The sequence below is a fragment of the Triplophysa dalaica genome, chromosome 15 (genome assembly GCF_015846415.1).
Source record: "Triplophysa dalaica isolate WHDGS20190420 chromosome 15, ASM1584641v1, whole genome shotgun sequence".
In the NCBI taxonomy this organism is placed as follows: Eukaryota; Metazoa; Chordata; class Actinopteri; order Cypriniformes; family Nemacheilidae; genus Triplophysa; species Triplophysa dalaica.
Genome location: NC_079556.1, coordinates 15682653 through 15702568, shown reverse-complemented (window position 1 = coordinate 15702568; position 19916 = coordinate 15682653). Strand labels below are relative to the sequence as shown.

Below are 19916 nucleotides of genomic sequence, written 5' to 3'. Positions count from 1 at the left end.
AAACAGCATCATGAAATTTGCTGCTTTATTGATAACAGAAGCATCCATATTGATACACAAGGATAGCAAGGGATGCAACGCGATATACAGTATTGCTGTATTGATGTTTTGAGCACAGCCATATTTAAAGCCTTATCCATTTGCCCCTTTTATACTTTGAGCATCTACCGTTTAAAGGTCTCTGCATGGCCCTGATCAACTCTAAATGTTATCTCTTGGCCACAAAAATCACGCGTCTCTACTTCACAGAACTAAGAGCGGTAGCGTAGATCAAACACAAATTAAGGGACCAAATAATGTGACAGTCACGTTTTTAAGCTAAAAACGGGCTTCGTTTGACAAAAGGACAAAAGGGTCTCAGGAGGGGTCCACATGATTTTTTTAGATGAAGTAGAAGAGACAGGTGCGGTGTCCTTGATCAATATTTAACTTCATGAAAGGTCATGACCTCCTGGCAAATTTACAAAATACCAGTCCAGATTATTAAAGTGTATGACCAGAGTAAAAGTGTTTCATGGTCACAACACATATATTAACAATGAGGAAATCAAGAGACAATCTGTCATGAATCAGACAGGATCCCATGTTTTATTTTCTCTCCGGTCTTGTCAATGTTCCTGCCCTCCTGTTTCCTACACTGTAAGCCCATTTACGTTTGTAGCCCTGAGTTTGGCGATACTTCTAATACATTGGGGTATTTAGCAAACAATTATTTATTTTCCTTTTATTTCCAATATACATTGTTTGTTTCCTGGGTTTAAATATGTAAATGTTCTTATGAGTGGTTACAATGATTAGAAAGTGTGTTAAGTGTAAGTATGAAGACATTGTACTGTTGCTTTAATTTACATACCTCCTGTTGAAGGTCAGGATTGGTTGAACTGTTCGGAGGGCGGGAAAAGAGATGGATGGGAAGAAGAGAGATAGCTGGGAAGGAGAGAGATAGCTGGGAAGAAGAGAGATGTGGTAATGTAATGAAAATGGTGCCAATCGTATGGTTGTCGACAACATAACTTCTTAATGTTGGTATAACTATTATGTAAGATGTAGGAGATAGCAATTTCTCCTGTGTGATCTTAACGTAATTTGTAATTGCCTCTGCTTCTTACGAAACGGAGCTGAGAAGGATGTGAGAGACATTCGAGTTCGCTTCAGTGAAAAACGAAAGTGTATCGGGTCTCTCACCGGACGTTGTGCGGAGACAAGTATCCAGAAAGCGCTCGAGACACCAGAGATTCTCAGTGGTTCCTCTGGCTTCCGGGACATGAGTGTGGAACCGCTGTGGGCTTTTGTTGTAACCATGTTGCTCTCGTGCTGCGGATACGTGGTTAAGTGTACGGCCTGAACTTTCTTCAGAAAAGGTAACCACCATCTTGTTTATGTTTGCTCATTGAGTGAAGCGACACTTTGTTTGTCCCTCATCGCACGCCAGCGTCATATCAGGCCTGCAACATTTACTTTATTTTCTATTGCCTTTTTGAACAGTGAGCGACTACTGGGACATTTACAGGAACTTAATGAGGTTGAATTTGAAAGAAGAGACGTGGGTATATCTGATATTATGGTGTGTTTGAATACAACATTTATACACTGTTTGAATCTTGCTGACCTAATGTAAAAGGGTAACTATTTTATTTAACAGCCTACTAACAGTTAAAGGGGGGGTGTGAACCTTCGAAGTATTGTTTGGTATTCACTGACTACAAGGGTTGTGCTGAAGTACGTGTATTATAATTTATCTGCTTTATTATTTATTTTATACATTGTTTATTAAATCCTGTTTGGATATTCTTTTGAATGTGGTTTTACTGGTAGCTTAGCAGTTGCTATACTTGAGGGTATCCCAGAACAATAAAAAAGGTTTGTTAATACAGAGAACATAATATTTATCAGATAGTAGAGAGATCTAAAATTGAAAGAACCCAGGGCCCATTACAACCTACCTTAAGGGAATAGGGAGCTGCACTTTGATTCAACTTAAAAAAGTTATGGAAACTCGTTCCCCTAAAAAAGTTAATTTTGTCTCGTTGAACAAACAAGAGACTTTACGTTCAAAGTACTTACCCTTTACATTCATTTATATTCGAGAGTTTTAGTTATTTTAACCAACCTAATCTTTTATGATAACTAACAATTATCAGTGTAGGTAACTCAAAATACTAAATTGCACAAACTTGCTTTAATAGTCTAAATAAATTGATATTTTTTTATTTACTCAATGCACAATAAGCCACAACAAAAAATACATCTTACAAGAATTATTTGAATACACAAATTCAACATTTTCATAAAGTAACACATTCAATTCAAGTTTATTTATACAGCGCTTTTCACAATGTGCATTGTTCCAAAGCAGCTTTACAGGGGCAAACAGGAAAAACAGAAAAGGTAAAACACAGCATAGTGCATGGTGTTTATAGAACAAGCAAGATCATTCTAATATACAATATCTAATTAATAAATAAATAAATAAACATACTTTCTTACTTTGCATTATGTGCATCTTTGCTTACTCTAGCTAGATCTGAAAAGGCACATTATGTACACTTACACTAAATTACTATGTGTAGCGTTTTTAGCTGCTTGTTAAATTACGGATGAGTTTACTCATCAAATAAGATTCTCCACCAGATCTATCAAGATCAAACATATATGAAATGAGTTGTTAAAACGTCAAATTCAGTCAAGGAATTAGTCTAGCTCAAAGGCAAATATGTATAATAATTGTCATTACACATACATATTTTACAATTCTTATTAGAAAGATAGTGATACAAATCCCATATGTATCCGTCCAGCAGATACATCAATGATTTTATACACTAACGTTATCTCATGACTATAAGCAACGTGACTTTACCAAACAGAATTAAGAGCAGAGGTAGCATAGATCGAAACACAGTTTAAGTGACCAAGTTTGTGAGCGTGAACGCAGAGAACCAATCACAAATGCCTTTATGGTTTTTATTAAACTCTACTCTACATGGTAAACATAATGAAGACAAACAAATACATGAAACACAAATGCGCTAGGATGCGCAGAGAGAGAGAGAGAGAGAAAGTGAGAGGGCATGGCCGCGAGGCAGGTAAAACATGTCTGAAAACCATTAAAATCATCTTTAACAAAGAGGCACGATCTTAACGCAGCTAATCTATATTTAGAAACGGATACTTGCAATATTGTTGTTGGACCAATATCTGTAGCCTATGCGCGTTGATGGAAATCTTGAATGGTTTCAGAATGCAGTCCTGTTGAAACGCTAAGTTTGGGTTCGGAGTCCAGAGTTCCATGGCCTAAACGGACTCCCCAGAGGGGAGTCCCTTGGAGTGTCTTCTCGTCCTCTTTCTTTTCCTTTTGTGATTCCAAAAGTTCACTGAAAACATGGTTCGGTGATGGTGTTTTAAATGCATACCTGCCCTGCCCCCAGATGGTCTGCGGGCCAATGCCATGAAAGTGAAAAGGGGGCCTAAGAAAGATCCTTTGTTTCTCATGGCACCTCATTTGCATAGCTCTGACAGTTTGGTCAGTTTGCGTTTAATACCTAAACTTAGTTATGGGCATAGTATGATGTGTGCTATGTTTTTTATAACATAGCTCATCATATAGGGAATTCAAAGATGTGTAGTTACATATGAAACATGCAAGGCATTGAACTGTGAACGTATGAATACGTCAAATGAACCCTGAATCAAAACTTGCATATCTAACAAATACAGAGTATATAAAATAGCACGAGCGACAACACACAACCTAGACATTTAGATACATTTACAGAGAAGAATAGTTTAAATCAAATAAGTTCCTATTTGTCAGAGAAGTTTCTCTGCTTGGTCTCAGATGGTAAGTTAGAGATGAGACACAGACTTAATTACTTACGCTTTGAAGTCTATGAGTCGTAAATATCCAACAGAGGAACCAAATGGTTATCACACTCTCTGTGAGAGTTCAACCTAAAACCAGACCCCATGGAGCTAGGTTTCCTTTGGTCTTTGAAGATGTTATCTTAATACCTAGACAAAGGGAGTGAGAGGTTGAATGGCTTGATCCAGACACTACATATGCCACACAAACTTTGCCAAACTTTTACATATTGTCACATCAAGATGTTGTGTAAACATCAAAACTCAGAATAGTCACAATATGTACTCTTACATTGTTTAATATAAAACGTTAACATTAGCCAAACTGTGAAGAGGCAAAAATATTGCTCTTATTTTGTATTACTATGCCGGAAAAAAAACATTGACGAACTCTGAACAGGCATAGTTTACATAAAATCAAGACATACGAGACTTACAAGGCAAGCTGATTTGACAGTGCTAAAACTTTGCCTTTTAGATCCTTCTTACCCAAACATAGCATCACCTGCTGAGTAAAATGAAATGTCTTGGTCATGCACTTGGGATAGTCAAGATGCAGGGAATAGGTCAATCCAAAAAGAAGACACATGGCTTGAGGCAGGTTCTCCAAATTGTCCATCACAACATTCCCCTCCAAGATAATTCCCAAAGAGGATGGATGGAGGTGGAAGGACTGAGGATGCTGTGCCACAGCTTCAGTTTCAGTTTAGTTAGGATTCCAAGTTGCACGTGCTGAAATGATTCCTCGTCAGCAGAAGACTGGATATGAAATATGAAAATAAATTTTAGCTGTCTAATATTTTTTATCAATGAACTTTTAACAAACACGTTTCTCTTTAGTTATTTGCAGAGATGGGAACAAGTCACATATGGCCAAGTCCAAGCAAGTCTCAAGTCTTAACTATCAAGTCTCGAGTCAAGTCTCGAGTCACAGTTTAGACAAATCAAGCAAGTCAAGTCAAGTCAAGGGTTCACCCTAAGCAAGTCAAGTCAAGTCCTGATAAGTTTCAAGTCAAGTCAAGTCGCAGTACTAAAATAAACAGAGGTTAATTTTTTAGATACATGTTTATTTTTGCACAGAAAAGATGAACTTATATACATACATTATGTATCTTATTCACATTGCTATATATGAATTATATGCATATCTGTGCAACATTAATATCTGAAAATAAAAGTGTTGCTTACACAAAAGAAATCCAGTCTGAAATGTATAATAAAATCTAATTCAATTTAATTGCAACGTCTACACAGAAATGGAAATACTTGTATCTGAGAGAATGCATTTATACAGTCTATGAAGCTTATAAACTAAGAATTGTGATTGAAAACTTGACTATTTTATGTTTTAAGTATATGATGCTGTAATACTTGTGCTGTCCATTAATGTGAACAGTAGGCCTATAGGGAATTTGCATCTATTGATGGGAATCCCGGATCATTTTATTGACTTCGGTATTGAATCTTGTTTATCAAAATGAACGGATCTTTTTCATTTCGGTAGAATATAAATTAAATGTATGTTAATATAGCCCAGTGATGAAGTTATGATGCTTAATCGTCATCTCTGCGGTGGACACGCAGTATGCACGTTTCATACGTAATATATAATCTGAGAATATTTGTTTTCTATTTGAACTGGTTTCATTATTTTACAGCACAAAACGTTTTGCTGTTATTGTGAGTATAAATTTTTTTTAGACATTTAACAGATTCGAACTATGAAATTATTCTCGTCAGTATGACCGAAAAGTTTTTAAAGAGTTTTTTTAAGTTCAAGTGATCTCACCGGCGCGTCCATCAACCGGTCATGCAGTATATAAGAGAGCTGCTATTCAGTTTCCACACGCAGTCAACACAAACACTTGAACATGCGCGCATTTAATATAGACATTAGCCTACATGTAATACAGAGAAGCCCTTCTTTATTTTAAGATGATTTTAATGTTTTAAGAACATAACAATTCGGGCTACGCCATTATAGCCAGATTCCCCAATTCATCACCTTATGAGATGAGATGTAGGCCTACCAGTGATGATCGATTATCACTTTTCTAATGATAAAAAACAACCAAAGCAAAATTATGACAAACAGAAACGATTAATTCATTATATTAGTAATCGTTTTATTACACTGACTATAAAGAAATTACTTTGTAACCTTTCCTTGTGGTTCTTATAATGTCGGATGAAATTCGACGTTGTGGTTGTCGCGTCAGAAATCCTCGCGTTGCATGCTCTGCATCTGGCAAATATTTTTTTATTTTCACGGTCCAGTTCAAAGTCCTTATAGCCAAACGTGACTGTGGAGCTCGACTGTTGTCCGCCATTGTAACGGCCACAACTGTTTCAAGCCGCCAGGCGCATGCGCAGTTTCCTCTCTATCGTAACTGCTCTACAGTAATTGGCTGTTTCACCTTGTTTGGCGCGGTTTGAGTTGAGCAGCGTTAAAGGCACAGGCGCTGTAGTGCTGCCGAGTCACAATAATTATTTTAGGTAATTTCATTACTTTACAAAGTTCAAGTCATTGTCGAGTCTTCCATTTAAAGTCAAGTCAAGTCTCAAGTCACCTGCTCTCAAGTCAAAGTCAAGTCAAGTCATTTTCTTACTTCAATCAAGCAAGTCGCAAGTCCTGAAAATTGTGACTCGAGTCAGACTCGAGTCAAGTCATGTGACTCGAGTCCCCCACCTCTGGTTATTTGCATGTACTGTACTTTGTCAATTATGTGCAGAAAAATCTGTAAATTAAATATTGAAATATGTGTATCTGCTTTTTAATATTAATTGTGTTCTATTATCAAAATAGTATCAGTTAATTAAAATGATGAGATCACATGATGTGAAGAACTCAGTTGGGTCATCACCAAGAATGACTGGAAGCCCTCTTATTGGAGCACATCTCATGTCAGCAAGGTCTGAGGTCTGAGGTACAGTGGAGGGAGAGAGAAAATAGTTTCAGAAAATGTATATTAATCATTGTTCTCTGTGTCATAAACTTAAATTCACAAACCTTGACTTGTTGAAGAAGATCATTCAAAATCTTACAGATTGCTGTCTAACTGTATGAAAACGAGATAAGTGTATTTTAAGGCTATTAAAAGACTTGAAAGAACGTAAACACTCCTGGTATAGGCATGGAAAAGGTTGGCTTCTTGCATAGCTCCCATGTTTAAGTCTGTTATGTTTTAACAAGTGTCCCCTTTTGTCACAAGCAGACACACAGTACTTACATTTCCACTTTTTCCTTATTTTTGATTGGATTTTCTGGGAAGTATCAAGTATCAAATAAACACATTAGATTGATTATACCAGGGTAACACAAGGCAAACTGTAATTAAAACTTATGTTTTTTATAAAAATCTTATAATGTTATCAAGCATGGCATGGCAGAGCAGACTTAGTGTTAAAATAAATAAACTAAACCTTGGCTAACACCACGTTGATAAGCATGTGGTTGCATTTTTTTTAAATATATAACTTGAAATATTATCCAACACTTGCATGAAAAAGATCGATTTTTAAACATACATTAGTTAAAGGTACAGTGTCTAGGATTTTGAAGGATTTATTCACCAATATGTAATATATAATACAAAACCATGTTGTGAGTGGTGAAGAAATACCTTACAAAATGAACCGAAATGTTGATATTACCTTACAATGTGCCATTTTATGTATATACATCGCGGGCACACCCTAACATGTAATTTATCAATGTGCACAGCCATGTTTCTATAGTAGCACTACACAGACAAACTAAGCTCATTTCGTAAAACGAAGAATGCACGGGACTAGTTCTTCTTCTTCGGCTGTGTTTTGAGGCAGCTTGCAAAGCGACTACATGGAAGGATTAGAAGGAGAAGAGGAAGAACAATAACAGCATTTACTTGTCGTGTTTTTTATTAGAAATATTAACGTTTCTTTGTTGCAGTAAGAAGCAAAATTTGCGATAATGGCGGACCACACATACTCTGCACAAGAGCCGACAGAGTGTCAGTCTGTTCGTTCAAAAAAGAGAAAATACGATGTAGCAAGGCGAAGTCGAGACAAAAAACAGCAGAAAACCCGAAGAAACATCGGCGTGGCTTTTCCCAAATGTAGGGCACTGAAGCAGGACAAGGGTTTGCTAAGCAACGCCGAAGTTGCCAGCTTTCTGCTGGACCGGTAAGTTTGTCTAATTTCCGCTATATAAGTGAACTGTTGTTTGATAGCTTTAGCTGATAGATGAGCATGAGCATCAAGTGAGTTTTTCCTTGTTTTTAGCACTTTGTAATTGTACTATAATTCCTTTTTGCATGGCCGTGTGCAAATCAAATCAAAAAAGTGAAACACAACAAAAGTGTTAGTGTTTTTGTTTATTGTACTAAATCATTTTGGGTTGAAACAACTTCAGGAATAACAGTGTAGTAAGTGTTAATTAGTTTATCCCCTGCACCTGTCCCCTCTTGATTTGGGTCGCTTATATTGACCCCGTTTCTCTGGTCTTGTGCTGGTTCATTGTTTCTGTCTCTTGTGTCATTTGGGTGAGTTCCTGTTGTCTTGTCTAGTCTAGTCTAGTTTAGTTATTTGTAGTTATGTCTTATGTTTAACATTTGTCTTGACTAGGTGTAGTTAACCCTTGTTCCTGTGTCCCTTTATGTTATGTTGACTAAGCCCCTTGTGGGTTTTTGTTTTGTCTTGTTATTATTTATTATTAAAGTCTTGTTAACCTCCCTGTCTGCACTTGGGTCCTCTGTCTCTCACCTCACCCACCCCGAGAATCATGACACAATCATTAAGATAAAAACATGCCAGGTTTGAATCACATTAAGTTGTGATTCATACTGATGTATGAATAAAAACAAAGCCTGAATCAAACATGCATATTAGGGCCTACCTGGAACATTTCTGTATGCAGGCCTTAACACTGCCACACAAGAGCAGTTGTCCTAGAGAGAGCGTTGCTGTCTTTGTGGAGTGATTGGTGTTTTCCTGTTGATCAGTGTTCTCTTTCGAGGACGTCACCAGCAGGGCCGGATTAAGAACACACTGGGCCCTGGAGCTATAGCAAACCCAAAGGCCCCTTCATTTATTGCCATACCACAGTGTTTTCTATATGTTTATTAAATTGTATTAAGTTTCTAATTATTTTATATAATTTTCTACTATTTAAATTTATTTTTATATGTATTTATTATATTAAGTCTAATCTATTATATTACATTTTCTAATCATTTTTTAATTTAATTTTACATTTAATACATGTATTTAATTTATTGTTTTATATACAGTAAGCACAAGTTTGCATACTAAACTTTCCAGGCTATTAAAAAAAGCATTACCATGAACTCCAGATCTGAACTTCAAACAAATAAGTGTCCAAAATCAGCAAAAACATTTGCAATCTCTTTCTTTCCTTAAAACAACAACAATTTAGCTTTGTATACTGTGGTGGGCTAAATGAGACCAGTTTGTTCCAATTGTTTTTCATTGTTTACCTCATTTGAAAGTCCCTTTGAAAAAAAGTGTCTAAAAAAAGACTAAATGTACATGTAACGCAAAGAGGAATTTCCCGACGTGATGGCACTAACAATAAAGTGATTTTGATTGGACAGTGAATTATATCAGTCAGGAACATTTTCCAATAGTTTATTTTATTTTATAATCAACCACTTATATTAATTGTCAATCAATGATGTAAACACTCCCATTTCCTCCAGCCAATTATGGGCCCCCTTCTTCCTTATGTTAATCCGGCCCGGGTCACCAGCCCCACTCACAACCCAATGCCCAGGCAAAGCCTGTCGGTCCGAGCAGCAAGATCCCACCACAGCTGTCAAGCCCATCTCAGCCATGCCCTATTAACTAGTGCCAATTGGGGCATGTGAACAGGACTTTACCGCAGAGCCTGAGATGAATGAGATGAGCCAGATGCTGCATCCAACACATAGGGAGTCTTAGTGGAATTTGAGGGCATGGAATTGAGTCCCGTCCACCCTCCAGCCACTGAGAATGGGTACAGGCTGGATTTACTGGAGATTGACTTTGTGTTTAGAGAAGTAAATACCCCAGTCGGGAGCAATCTCCTCTGGCTGTGATGCACCTGTGACTCCACCTCCTGCGGCTACACCTGGGTCAGACCTCTCCACACCTTGGTTGTGGACTTCCAGCCCGCAGCTCTCCAGCCCTCCCTCAGGCTCTGCCTCCTCCCTTGGCCATTTCTGCTAAATATTTACATTTTGATGAGAATGAAAACTCCCCAATGCAACAAATCAGAATGACATGAGGGAATACGTAGAACAAACTCAGAAAATCAAACTATTAGCTCAGACACAAGTAGAAAAAAACAAGAGACAGTTTTAAGTATGAATTCTGTCTGTTTATCTTGTTGTAGCAAAATCTTTCAAACACTGAAATGGTTTTAGAATGAATTAGTTGTGCTCTTTTCTACAACTTCAATGTGAAAAACATGAATTAAGCTTCACATACACACACTTGTTATAACAATACATTATTTCACCTCCTCACTTTGACCAGAGAAATAAGAGAATTACTCAACAGATTACCATCAAACATTCTTTGATCATTTGTATAGAAACTTTTCAAAAAAGGAATTATAATTACAGGAGCAGTAATGAACAATCTATATTATAGCTTAGATGTTTAATTAAAAATGTTAATAACAATAACTAAAATAACAAAATGTTACGTTTGTGTAGCACTGTTTTTTGTGTTAATGTCTGTATAACTCAATCCAAACCAGATACACCCTTTTATAAAATGGTTGGCTTTTTAACATAGCAAAATAAAGATTTTTGCAAAGTAAGAAAAATGGACATCGTACATGTCTCTTTGGGCAAAACTTCCTATGAACATTTAAAACACAATACAAAGAAAATGTTCTTGAAAGGCAATATGATTACTGATTACGGTGTTAAGAACTAAAGGGACAGGAAAAATTATGAAGTTCAAAGTAAGCCTGACCCTACATAAAACACCAATAACAATTTAATATATTTTTGGCAAAATCCTGGCCCATGGGTCTCTAACCTAAACATCTGGCTACCCTGTGCTGGATAATGCAGTAGCCAAGCTTTACCGTACATAATGCATACTGTATGTGTTCATAGGAAGTGTTACCATATTTTCAAATGCAACTTTGGCAAAAATACATGTATCTTGATTTACAACACTTTGTTTTAGCTTGTTTCGACGACTTACAGTTCACCAATAGCAGGACAATACCATTGAGCAACCTGAGGTGACTGCCTTGCTCATGGGCACACTAATGACATGTGGTCGATTTACTATCCAGCTCATGATTCACCAATATGTAAGAATGAAATATGTCATCACCATTTGGCAATAAAAAGGGTTTCTACAAATACAATTTTGTATAGATCTTGTCCTAGATGTCTAACTTTCGCAAAAAATTGGGCATTTTCGTCTTGGACCCTTATTACTTACATTTAAACCCTATAATAGTTGTAGTGCGAAAACAAATATGAATATTCTAAGTCTAATTTGCAGCCAGCTAATCAGGCAACAGACCCTTTAATGAGAAAAATAATAGTAAAAATGGTGAGAAGCTGATGAAACTGATGAGAGAGGCAAAGTATCAAGAAACCTCATGGATACAACTATAACAAAAGTCTTACTGAATTATAGTTTCCAGTTCTAATGAAATTAAGGGTGTGAAATTGTGAAATAAACTGAAATAAAGAGATAATTTAAAAAGAACCTATAACATTTCATAACATTAGCTTTTTTTATATGCTAAAGATTTAGACACATCTCATGAGAACATTCGGTCCTTTGTGATGCACATCCACTTTGCAGAAGAAAATCCTCTTGGCAAACTGCAGTGCACAGTCAGATAAATTCTCTTTCATTCTCCATGCTTCTCTCAGATACCCCCATATCCCTCGTTCTTGAGTGTTTGTTTAGCTCTAAGGCCTTAAAGCACCTAGAGATATCCTCCACCAATGTCTAAATAAACAGGGCCAGCCCTGGCCTTGGAAGCTTGCCGAACTCGGACAGAGACCTTTGAACTTCTTTGCGATCAAAATGACAGAAGGATGACATCATTGACATGGAAAATCATGCAATACACAGTGCTGGCCATCTCCAAAGTTTCTTTTGATGGCCTATCAAGTCCTTTTCATCGTCATATGATGCAACAGGTTATTTTCCCCTTCTGCTGGCAAGTTTGGAGAATGTGTTCTTTTTTACCTTGTTTTATTTGGCAGAGCAAAACATTAATCAGACTGTACTCTCCATGACCCACTCAGAGCTATCCATGGTTCCTTTATTACCCTCACTCTCATCGAATTGCAAGAGCATTCCATTTACAGAAGTCCAAATGTTGCTGATGCGGTGTGGGTAGCTAAGGCACTGTGAAGCACCAAAGTCACCCATGTCGAATGAGTGGCTGCGCTCGGGCTTGTTCTCTGATGGCAGCATTACAAGCTTATCAAGCCTTGATTCTCCATGGCCAAGCAAAGGCTCCTTATCAGTGGGGGGTCTCATGGCCATTGTCATGGACCCTGAGGCAGATGGTCCTCCTGGATCTTTTGTGGGAGGTCTTAGGTCTAGAGAGGCAAATGCCCCAAGTAGGTTGTCCAGATGTGGCCTTGCCTTGGTTGACTTCTGCTTCCACCTGTTGGGCAAGGTACTGGACACCCCATGTTGATTAAAGGACTCAACTTTCTCACTGCCAAAGGAATCAGCTGACGAGGAGGACGACGACGAGATACTACCCTGCAAAGAGCCACACTTAAACTCCATCACTTCATCCCGCATCACCACAACAGTCTTTGGAGCTTTAGGTGTATGAGCGCCATTGTTAAGACGCTGTGCTGCCTGTGTCCTACCATTGGTCTGGGAGTAGGTGTTGCTTAATGTCACTAGCTTTGTAACTTGTATACCACTGGTCACTTTGTAGCGAACCATAAGAAGGACGATAAAAACCAAGAGAGTGGCCACAACAACTCCACCAATCACTAAAATCATGGTACCACCCAAAAACTGACTGTGCAAATACTGGCAGTGGGGATACTCATCAGGTGTCTCAAACTGTACACAGTCCAGTATGTTGGTCGCGGTCAATGTGGTGGCTGTGTCCTCCCAGATAGCCAGCACACACAGGTCATACTGCATTCCTGGCATCAGATTGTTGACCAAGAAGGATTTGTTGGTCATTGGAATCATCCTGTGAACAGTAGAGGAAAATACTGAGGTTAATACTTCTTAGATTTAATTTCTGCATAAATGAAAAGAAGCCCGCAAAATAATGAATTGTGAAGTTGATAAGATCACTGAATACATTGCTGTCTAAATAGTTGGAGGATGGGTTTCCTTCTGGCTATAAGTGAGGATTCATTCTAAGCTAAACATTCTTTGACTGACCTGCTATACCTTATTTGGTCATTCTGTGAACCCCTGGACATATGAAACCATCAAGATGTCTTTTGGTACCTATATAAAGACTTGTAGTTTTTAAAATAAATGAGTTCAAAAGTTGGATGCCTCTGTGTCTAGGTTTTGTGCTCCCAAATCTGCAGAAGAATTGTCTCACAACATCCAACCTATTTCTGATTTGATTTTAAGGGTAATCCCAAACACAGAAAGAAACTTAGTGTTCGAAAGGAACCTGAAGTTTAACAAATGCGGAATTTGTCCGGTTTACATCAGAAGTCTGTGAAAACAAACTGGATAACTCTGTGTTTTGAAGACCGCGCTAGACTGAAAGACATTCTACGGGTTCCAGCAGAATCACACAGGTAAGAGTTTTATATAACCTTCCTGCGATTTGCTGTTGATGGCAGTTTCTGCACAAGTGTGATTGGTCTCTGTATTTGCATGTGACATTCCGTGATGTTAACCAAGGGCCAGGTTACGTTCTAAGCAGTTGAGAGGCACACAATGCACATATTTTGAGATATTGATTTTTTACATAATTGTAATAAGTAAAGAAAAAAAAGTTGGATTTTGTCTTTTACTTTCTTCTTTCCAACATTTGCTTTTTTCAATCGTTGAGTATGGGACAAGAAATATCCAAACCACTACCAGGAGAAACGGCGGTAGATTTTATGTTCAGAAATAACAAGGGTTATTGGACACAACCATTTGTTGATAATTTGGCTGTATGGTCTGAAAGCGTCGGACCGCAAATTGACAAATATCCCAGATTCGGTTCTTTTAAGAAAGATGATATGGAGTTATTGAAATCCATGGTTAAGGGTGGATTGGGTGATCCCCAATGGGATTATAAATATATCTGTGAATCGTATTATATTTGGCAAAAAAAATGGAACCAAGCTCCCATGAGTGTTAATAAATTAAACAAAAAATTAATTGATGCGCCGTCAACAGTACAGACACCGCCACCGTATGATACCGCCGTATGATACAGCCGTGATTTCTGTCCAAACTCATGCTCAGACCAGTTCAAATTTGTATCCCTCTTTGCTCTCATTTTCCTCTACTGCACAACCCCCCCCCCCCCCCTCCCGAGTGATAAATAGAAACTTTACACCCTACAGCTCAACCGTCAATGGCGTCGGTCCAAGAGGGTCCTAGAATTATTCTTAAACCGGAAACAGTGACAGACATTGATACTATATGTAAAACTCTCCCGAACCCGAATAATTCTAACAAATTTGTAGATGTTTTGTGCTCACATACAAGATATGTGCAGATAAGTGGATCTGTGTCAAGGTTCGGGGCGAGGTGAGGAGAGAGGACCCAGACACAGTCCAGCCGGTGATCTTGTTTGTCGGATCTTGTCTGCTTCCCAGTCGGTCTTGTCTTGTTACCCCTTGGTTAACACCTGGGGGTGTTCATTAAAGGATGGGAAGGGCTTCTGACATGAGTCTGCCTCTTCATGTCATGTCTATTCTTGGTCTTGGGGCAGATACAGGACGAAGTCTTATGTTTTATGTGAGAGATTTTGACTCCTCCGGTCTTCCAAATACTCTCTCTCAGTTCCCGTCTCTGTTCCTGCCCTTTCGTCTTGTTATTGATTGTTAATTAGTTCATACCCCGCACCTGTCCCTTCTTGACTTCTTCCCCTTTAAATTGTCATCATGTTTCATTGTCCTGTACTCGTTCATTTTATCCTCGTACCTTGTGCCATGTGGCTTGTTTGCTCGTTGTCCCAGCTCGTTAATTGTCAAGTAAGTATATTAAGTGTTCAGTTTAGTTTATGTCTGATGTTGTTTATCTCAGTTTAATGTTAGTTAGCCTATGTCCTGTTATTATCATGTTTGTGCTGTTATACCCCATCGTGGGTCTTTGTTTTGGGTTTCTTGTATTTAAATAAACGCTTTTTGTTAACCCCTTTAAAAAGGTTAAACGCTTTCTAGAAGCTCGTGCACATGTTTGTAGAGATCTGACCTATGTCACAAATACCAAACAAATTAAGGGTGAATCCGGTTCTGCTCCTGTTTCTCATATTAAACGTGTGTGTGAAGAATACGCTCGTATTCCAGTAGGCGGTGAAATGTTCCCACTGTTTATAAATACGTGTTTATATAATGAATCCTGATTTGGCACGGTTGGTTAGTATAACGACTGCAATTTTAATGCAACAAACTGTTGAAGAACTTTGCTAACACATTTGTGAGTTAGATGCATCTGGTGGTTTCACTTCTTTTCTGTTTAAGCTGAAACCGGAAATTAAGCTGGCAGCTTCTCAACAGCAAATGGCTGTGGTTTTGGTGCATACCAGAGGGAACCATAGGGGCGGTCTTAAAAGGTCAGGGGTGTGTCGCTATTGTGATAAACCAGGCCACTGGAAGAGAGAGTGTAGACTGAAACAGGAACATGACATCGGACGTCTCCCTCGAGCACCACAGATAAACCAAACTCAAGCAACATTTTATGGCAGTGCTTCTGCTGATCAATATCAGGTGTCTTGGATGAACAAAATAATCCAAAACATGCTTAGGGGTGTCCACAGAGCGATTTCATTCCAGATGCACACTCAATGATTTGCTTTTCTTTTAGCAATCGCACGGATGAACTATCCATTGAAAATGTAAAAGTAAATGGGGTAGATTATCTTATTTTTATCTACACTATTCCCTTTATCTACACTATCTACACTGGTGCTACGTGCTCATCTATTTCTGCTAAATTTTATGAAGGGCCAATCACAAATCATACGATGCGCTCTGTTCTGGTTTCAGGGATTGAAGTTATTTGTCACATGACACCTGCCATTGAGGTAAAGGCACTTAATCATATGCCTTTCTTTCATTAATTTGTAATTACTTCAAATTCACCATTTAATCTTTTGGGCAGAGATCTCATGCCTAAACTTAGCATTGAGATTGTATTTTCAGACAGCTCTATTAATTTTGCTTTGCTTTCAGGTGTCCCAGATGCAACTTGGGAATTAATCCCACACTTTATAAGTAAAGACGAACAAAAACAATTTAAATAGAACATTGCTGAGGTAAACCCGACTTTGTGGTCACGGTATAAAGATGAATCAGTCTTTGTTGGTATACCCCCTTACATGGCGATATTGATCACACAGAAGCCTGTGTACATGATCAATACCCATTGTCACCTGAAAAGAGTGAGGGTATTCAACCGGTAATTTAATTTTTTTTTAACAAGTTGTTATTGTCCCCACTCACTCACCTTACAAAACACCAATCAATCCCACCAGGAAAGCTGATGGAACGAGCTGGCCTTTGACACAAGACTTGAGGGCCAACTATTCTGAACCCAAAGTCCATTACCTGGGCCACATCATTCCACCGGGCCTGAAGGCCATTTCAGCTGAGAGGGTGCAGCTGATAAAGACTATATGAACTCCTGAAACTGTGACACAGCTACAAAGTGTTTTGGGATTGGTGAACTATTGCCGTGCATGGATACCTGACTGTGCGTATCATGAAAAAAACCTACGATGTCTCATTCAACATGGCATGGTTCCGAAGGACTCATTAAAGTGGACTTCTTAAAAAGAAGAACATTTTTAAGCATTGAAGATTGCTATCACGTGCGCTCCTGCATTGGGCCTGCCAGACTTTTCAAAGCCGTATCACTTGTATGAAGGGGAGGCTATGGGTGTCGCAGTGGGCATTTTTAGCCAAGAGCATGGTGGCAAACCACGTCCTGTTTCTTATTTGACCGGACAATTAGACCCAATAGTCCATGGAATGCCTGCATGTCTTCTTGCTTTGGCTGCTGGGGCGGAGATGCTAAGAATGGCTGAGAAAATTGTTTTATCACATCCTTTGATTTTATACACCACTCATCAGGTGGGTCGTTAATTTGCACAATTTAAAGACACAACGCATGATGGCCCAGAGGAGGTCTGCCTATGAAGCATTGCTGCTAGCCACAGAAAATGTAACCATTAAGCCCACTTCGGTATCTAGCCCAGCAATTCAGTCATTGTATGGCTTATCCACATTGATAACTGAAACTGTACCTCATGATTGCATTGATCATATTGAGCGCTCCACTTCGGCCAGGGTCGATCTGAAAGATACGCCCCTGGATGGGGGGGGGGCATTTTCACGTAGATGGCTCATGTTCAAGACCGTCTGATGGAGTGTATCTGTTTGGATATGCCATTATGACACAGGAGGGTGGAGGCATATCGCCTGAACCATAACTCAGCACAGGCTGCAAAAATAATTGCATTGCCAAGAGCCTGCGAGTTAACAAAAGGGAAAAGAGCTACCATCTATACAGATAGCAAATATGAGTATGGGGTCTTTCAAAACTTCGCCCAGACTTGGGCTAGGACCTTATTTGGTCAATATGTGAACCCCTGGACATATGAAACCATCCAGATGACTTTTGGTACCTATATAAAGACTTGTAGTTTCTAAAATAAATGAGTTCAAAAGTTGGATATCTCTGTGTCTAGTAGTTGTGCTCCCAGATCTGCATAAGAATTCTCTCACAACATCCAACCTATTTCTGATTTGATTTTATGGGTAATAAAAACACAGAAAGAAACTTAGTGTTTGAAGGGAACTGGAAGTTTAACAATACAAATTTAAGAAAAGCTATATTGACATCACATGCACATAAAACAAAGATTTTACAATATACAAACAGGTTGTTCCATGCTTATTTTTGGATTTAATACATACACTGTGTTCTGCTCTTAGAAATCAATTAATACTTTTTTGTGTAATATTTTATAACTATTTATTGATTTCGCGATCTAAGAAGTGTGCATTTTCTAGAGCGTTCAGAAATAGGCCCTGTCCCACATGGCACACTCTGGTCTTGTGGACCTCCTCAGAGTCCACAATTGGTGACATCAGGAAGTGCAGACCTATAGGGCACTAGGCACGAGTCCACAAGGGTAAGTGGGAGTGGATTTTGGGACAGACTTGAGGTCATCACGCCGGAAAGAGCAAGCGGTGCTTTCTAATCACTCTTGCGGTACTTAGTTATCATTCGCTGATCAGTCTGCGCAGCGCCGTGTGAAGTCCACCACATTTGTCCCATTGTTGTTATTTGGGAAAATTGGGACAGGAGCTGCCTGTTTTTATAGTTCTGAATTTCATATGTTAATATGCCACCAGAGCATTATGCAATAGAAAGTTATGTTTGTAAAAACATACGGTAACGCTTTATAATATCTGCACGCTATCAATCATTAGTTGAGCATCAGTACATAGTTAATTAATCATTTATGAAGCATTGGCCCCACATTAATAGACATTAGTAAGCAGTTTATAAATACAGCTATAAATGCTTTGTTCTTGATTTATTAGCATGTATATAATATGCTTAGTTATCAAATTTTCATACTTTATTAAGGGATGAATTCATCATTTCTAAATTAAGGATTACATTACTTACAAATCAGTTAGTTAGGAGTTGTCAGTTGTACAGTTTAATTTCTTTTGAATCTTGAAATAAATATTTCTATGTTCTGTATCCCTCTGTGTTGTGTTTTTCCTATTTCTGTATTGAAGATAACTGAGCCTTTAACTCTCATTTGTAAATGCTTTACAAGGCATACATAGTCCTCACTTTAGATGAGCTCACAAAAATAGTTAACTGACAACTAGTAAATGTTTTATAATTACCTTTATTAATCATGAATTACAGCAGGAATGTGTGTTAAAAAAGCATTTATTAACAAATTAAGAAACTGTTACTATATGTCAGAATAATAAGATGTATAAATGTGCATTCAAAGAGTTTAATAACCATTTACTTACACTTTCTAAATGATCTCATGAACCACTGACAACTCCTAACTAACTGGTTTGTAAGTAATGTAATCCTTAATTTAGAAATGATGAATTCATCCTTAATAAAGTATGAAAATTTGATTATTAAGCATATTATATATGTAACCGGCGGGCAGTTTGTCTTAATGTTTAAAATAGCCAACTACGCCACCTAGGGACCTTCTCCCCAGGACATAAGCAACCAGACCACTAAGGGCGCACAAGTTCACAGTGACCCGGAAGGATGAAGAGACATGTATGAGTCAAGTTTTAATTTATTATTCTAAAAGAATTGCCAAAACGGCACAATCAGGTAAAAACCACAGATCAAATATATATAATCACCACACAGAGCAAATTGATTCACAGATACCTTTTAGTTACCTATAATCAATTCTAGAGCTTAATCAGGTCCTTTTTACACGTAATCATAAAACACTGATACACAATTATAGCAGTTACAGGTACACTTTAGTTACACCCTCTCAATTATACAATGTAATCAAATCATATACATAGTCATGAAACAATTAATTACAGATACCCTTTAGTCACTCGCAGTCAATTGCGAGATGATCAATGTTCACATAGCAAACCCAGTCTGTGGCGAACGGAAGACAACGGCCGAAGAAGGTTGCTCATATGGTTAGGGTGAAACCACACACTCCACGGTGCCTCACCCAACCAAATTAATAAACACGCGTGTATGTCACGGCACTTCAATCACGGCAAAAGAAGGAATAAGACCCCATACCATATGTCCAGCTTCTTACTCGGGCCGCAGCACTAATTGCGCCACTGTCCTGAGCCGCTTGTAGAACAGGAAAATATATTAGATCTCGTGAACATTGCATA

The 19916-nt window shown here is 38.2% G+C and overlaps 1 protein-coding gene across 2 annotated transcripts in view; it reads right to left on the bottom strand.

The window, feature by feature from the left end:
* Positions 1–10236: 10236 nt before the first annotated feature.
* Positions 10237–19916, bottom strand: part of LOC130436676 (leucine-rich repeat and fibronectin type-III domain-containing protein 2) — a 229961-nt gene continuing 220281 nt past the window's right edge. For both annotated transcript variants that reach the window (XM_056767552.1, XM_056767553.1), the window contains exon 3: positions 10237–13051. In XM_056767552.1, coding sequence (XP_056623530.1) covers positions 12103–13051 — 949 coding nt within the window. In that variant the 3' untranslated portion in view covers positions 10237–12102. The remainder of the gene's footprint in view (positions 13052–19916) is intronic.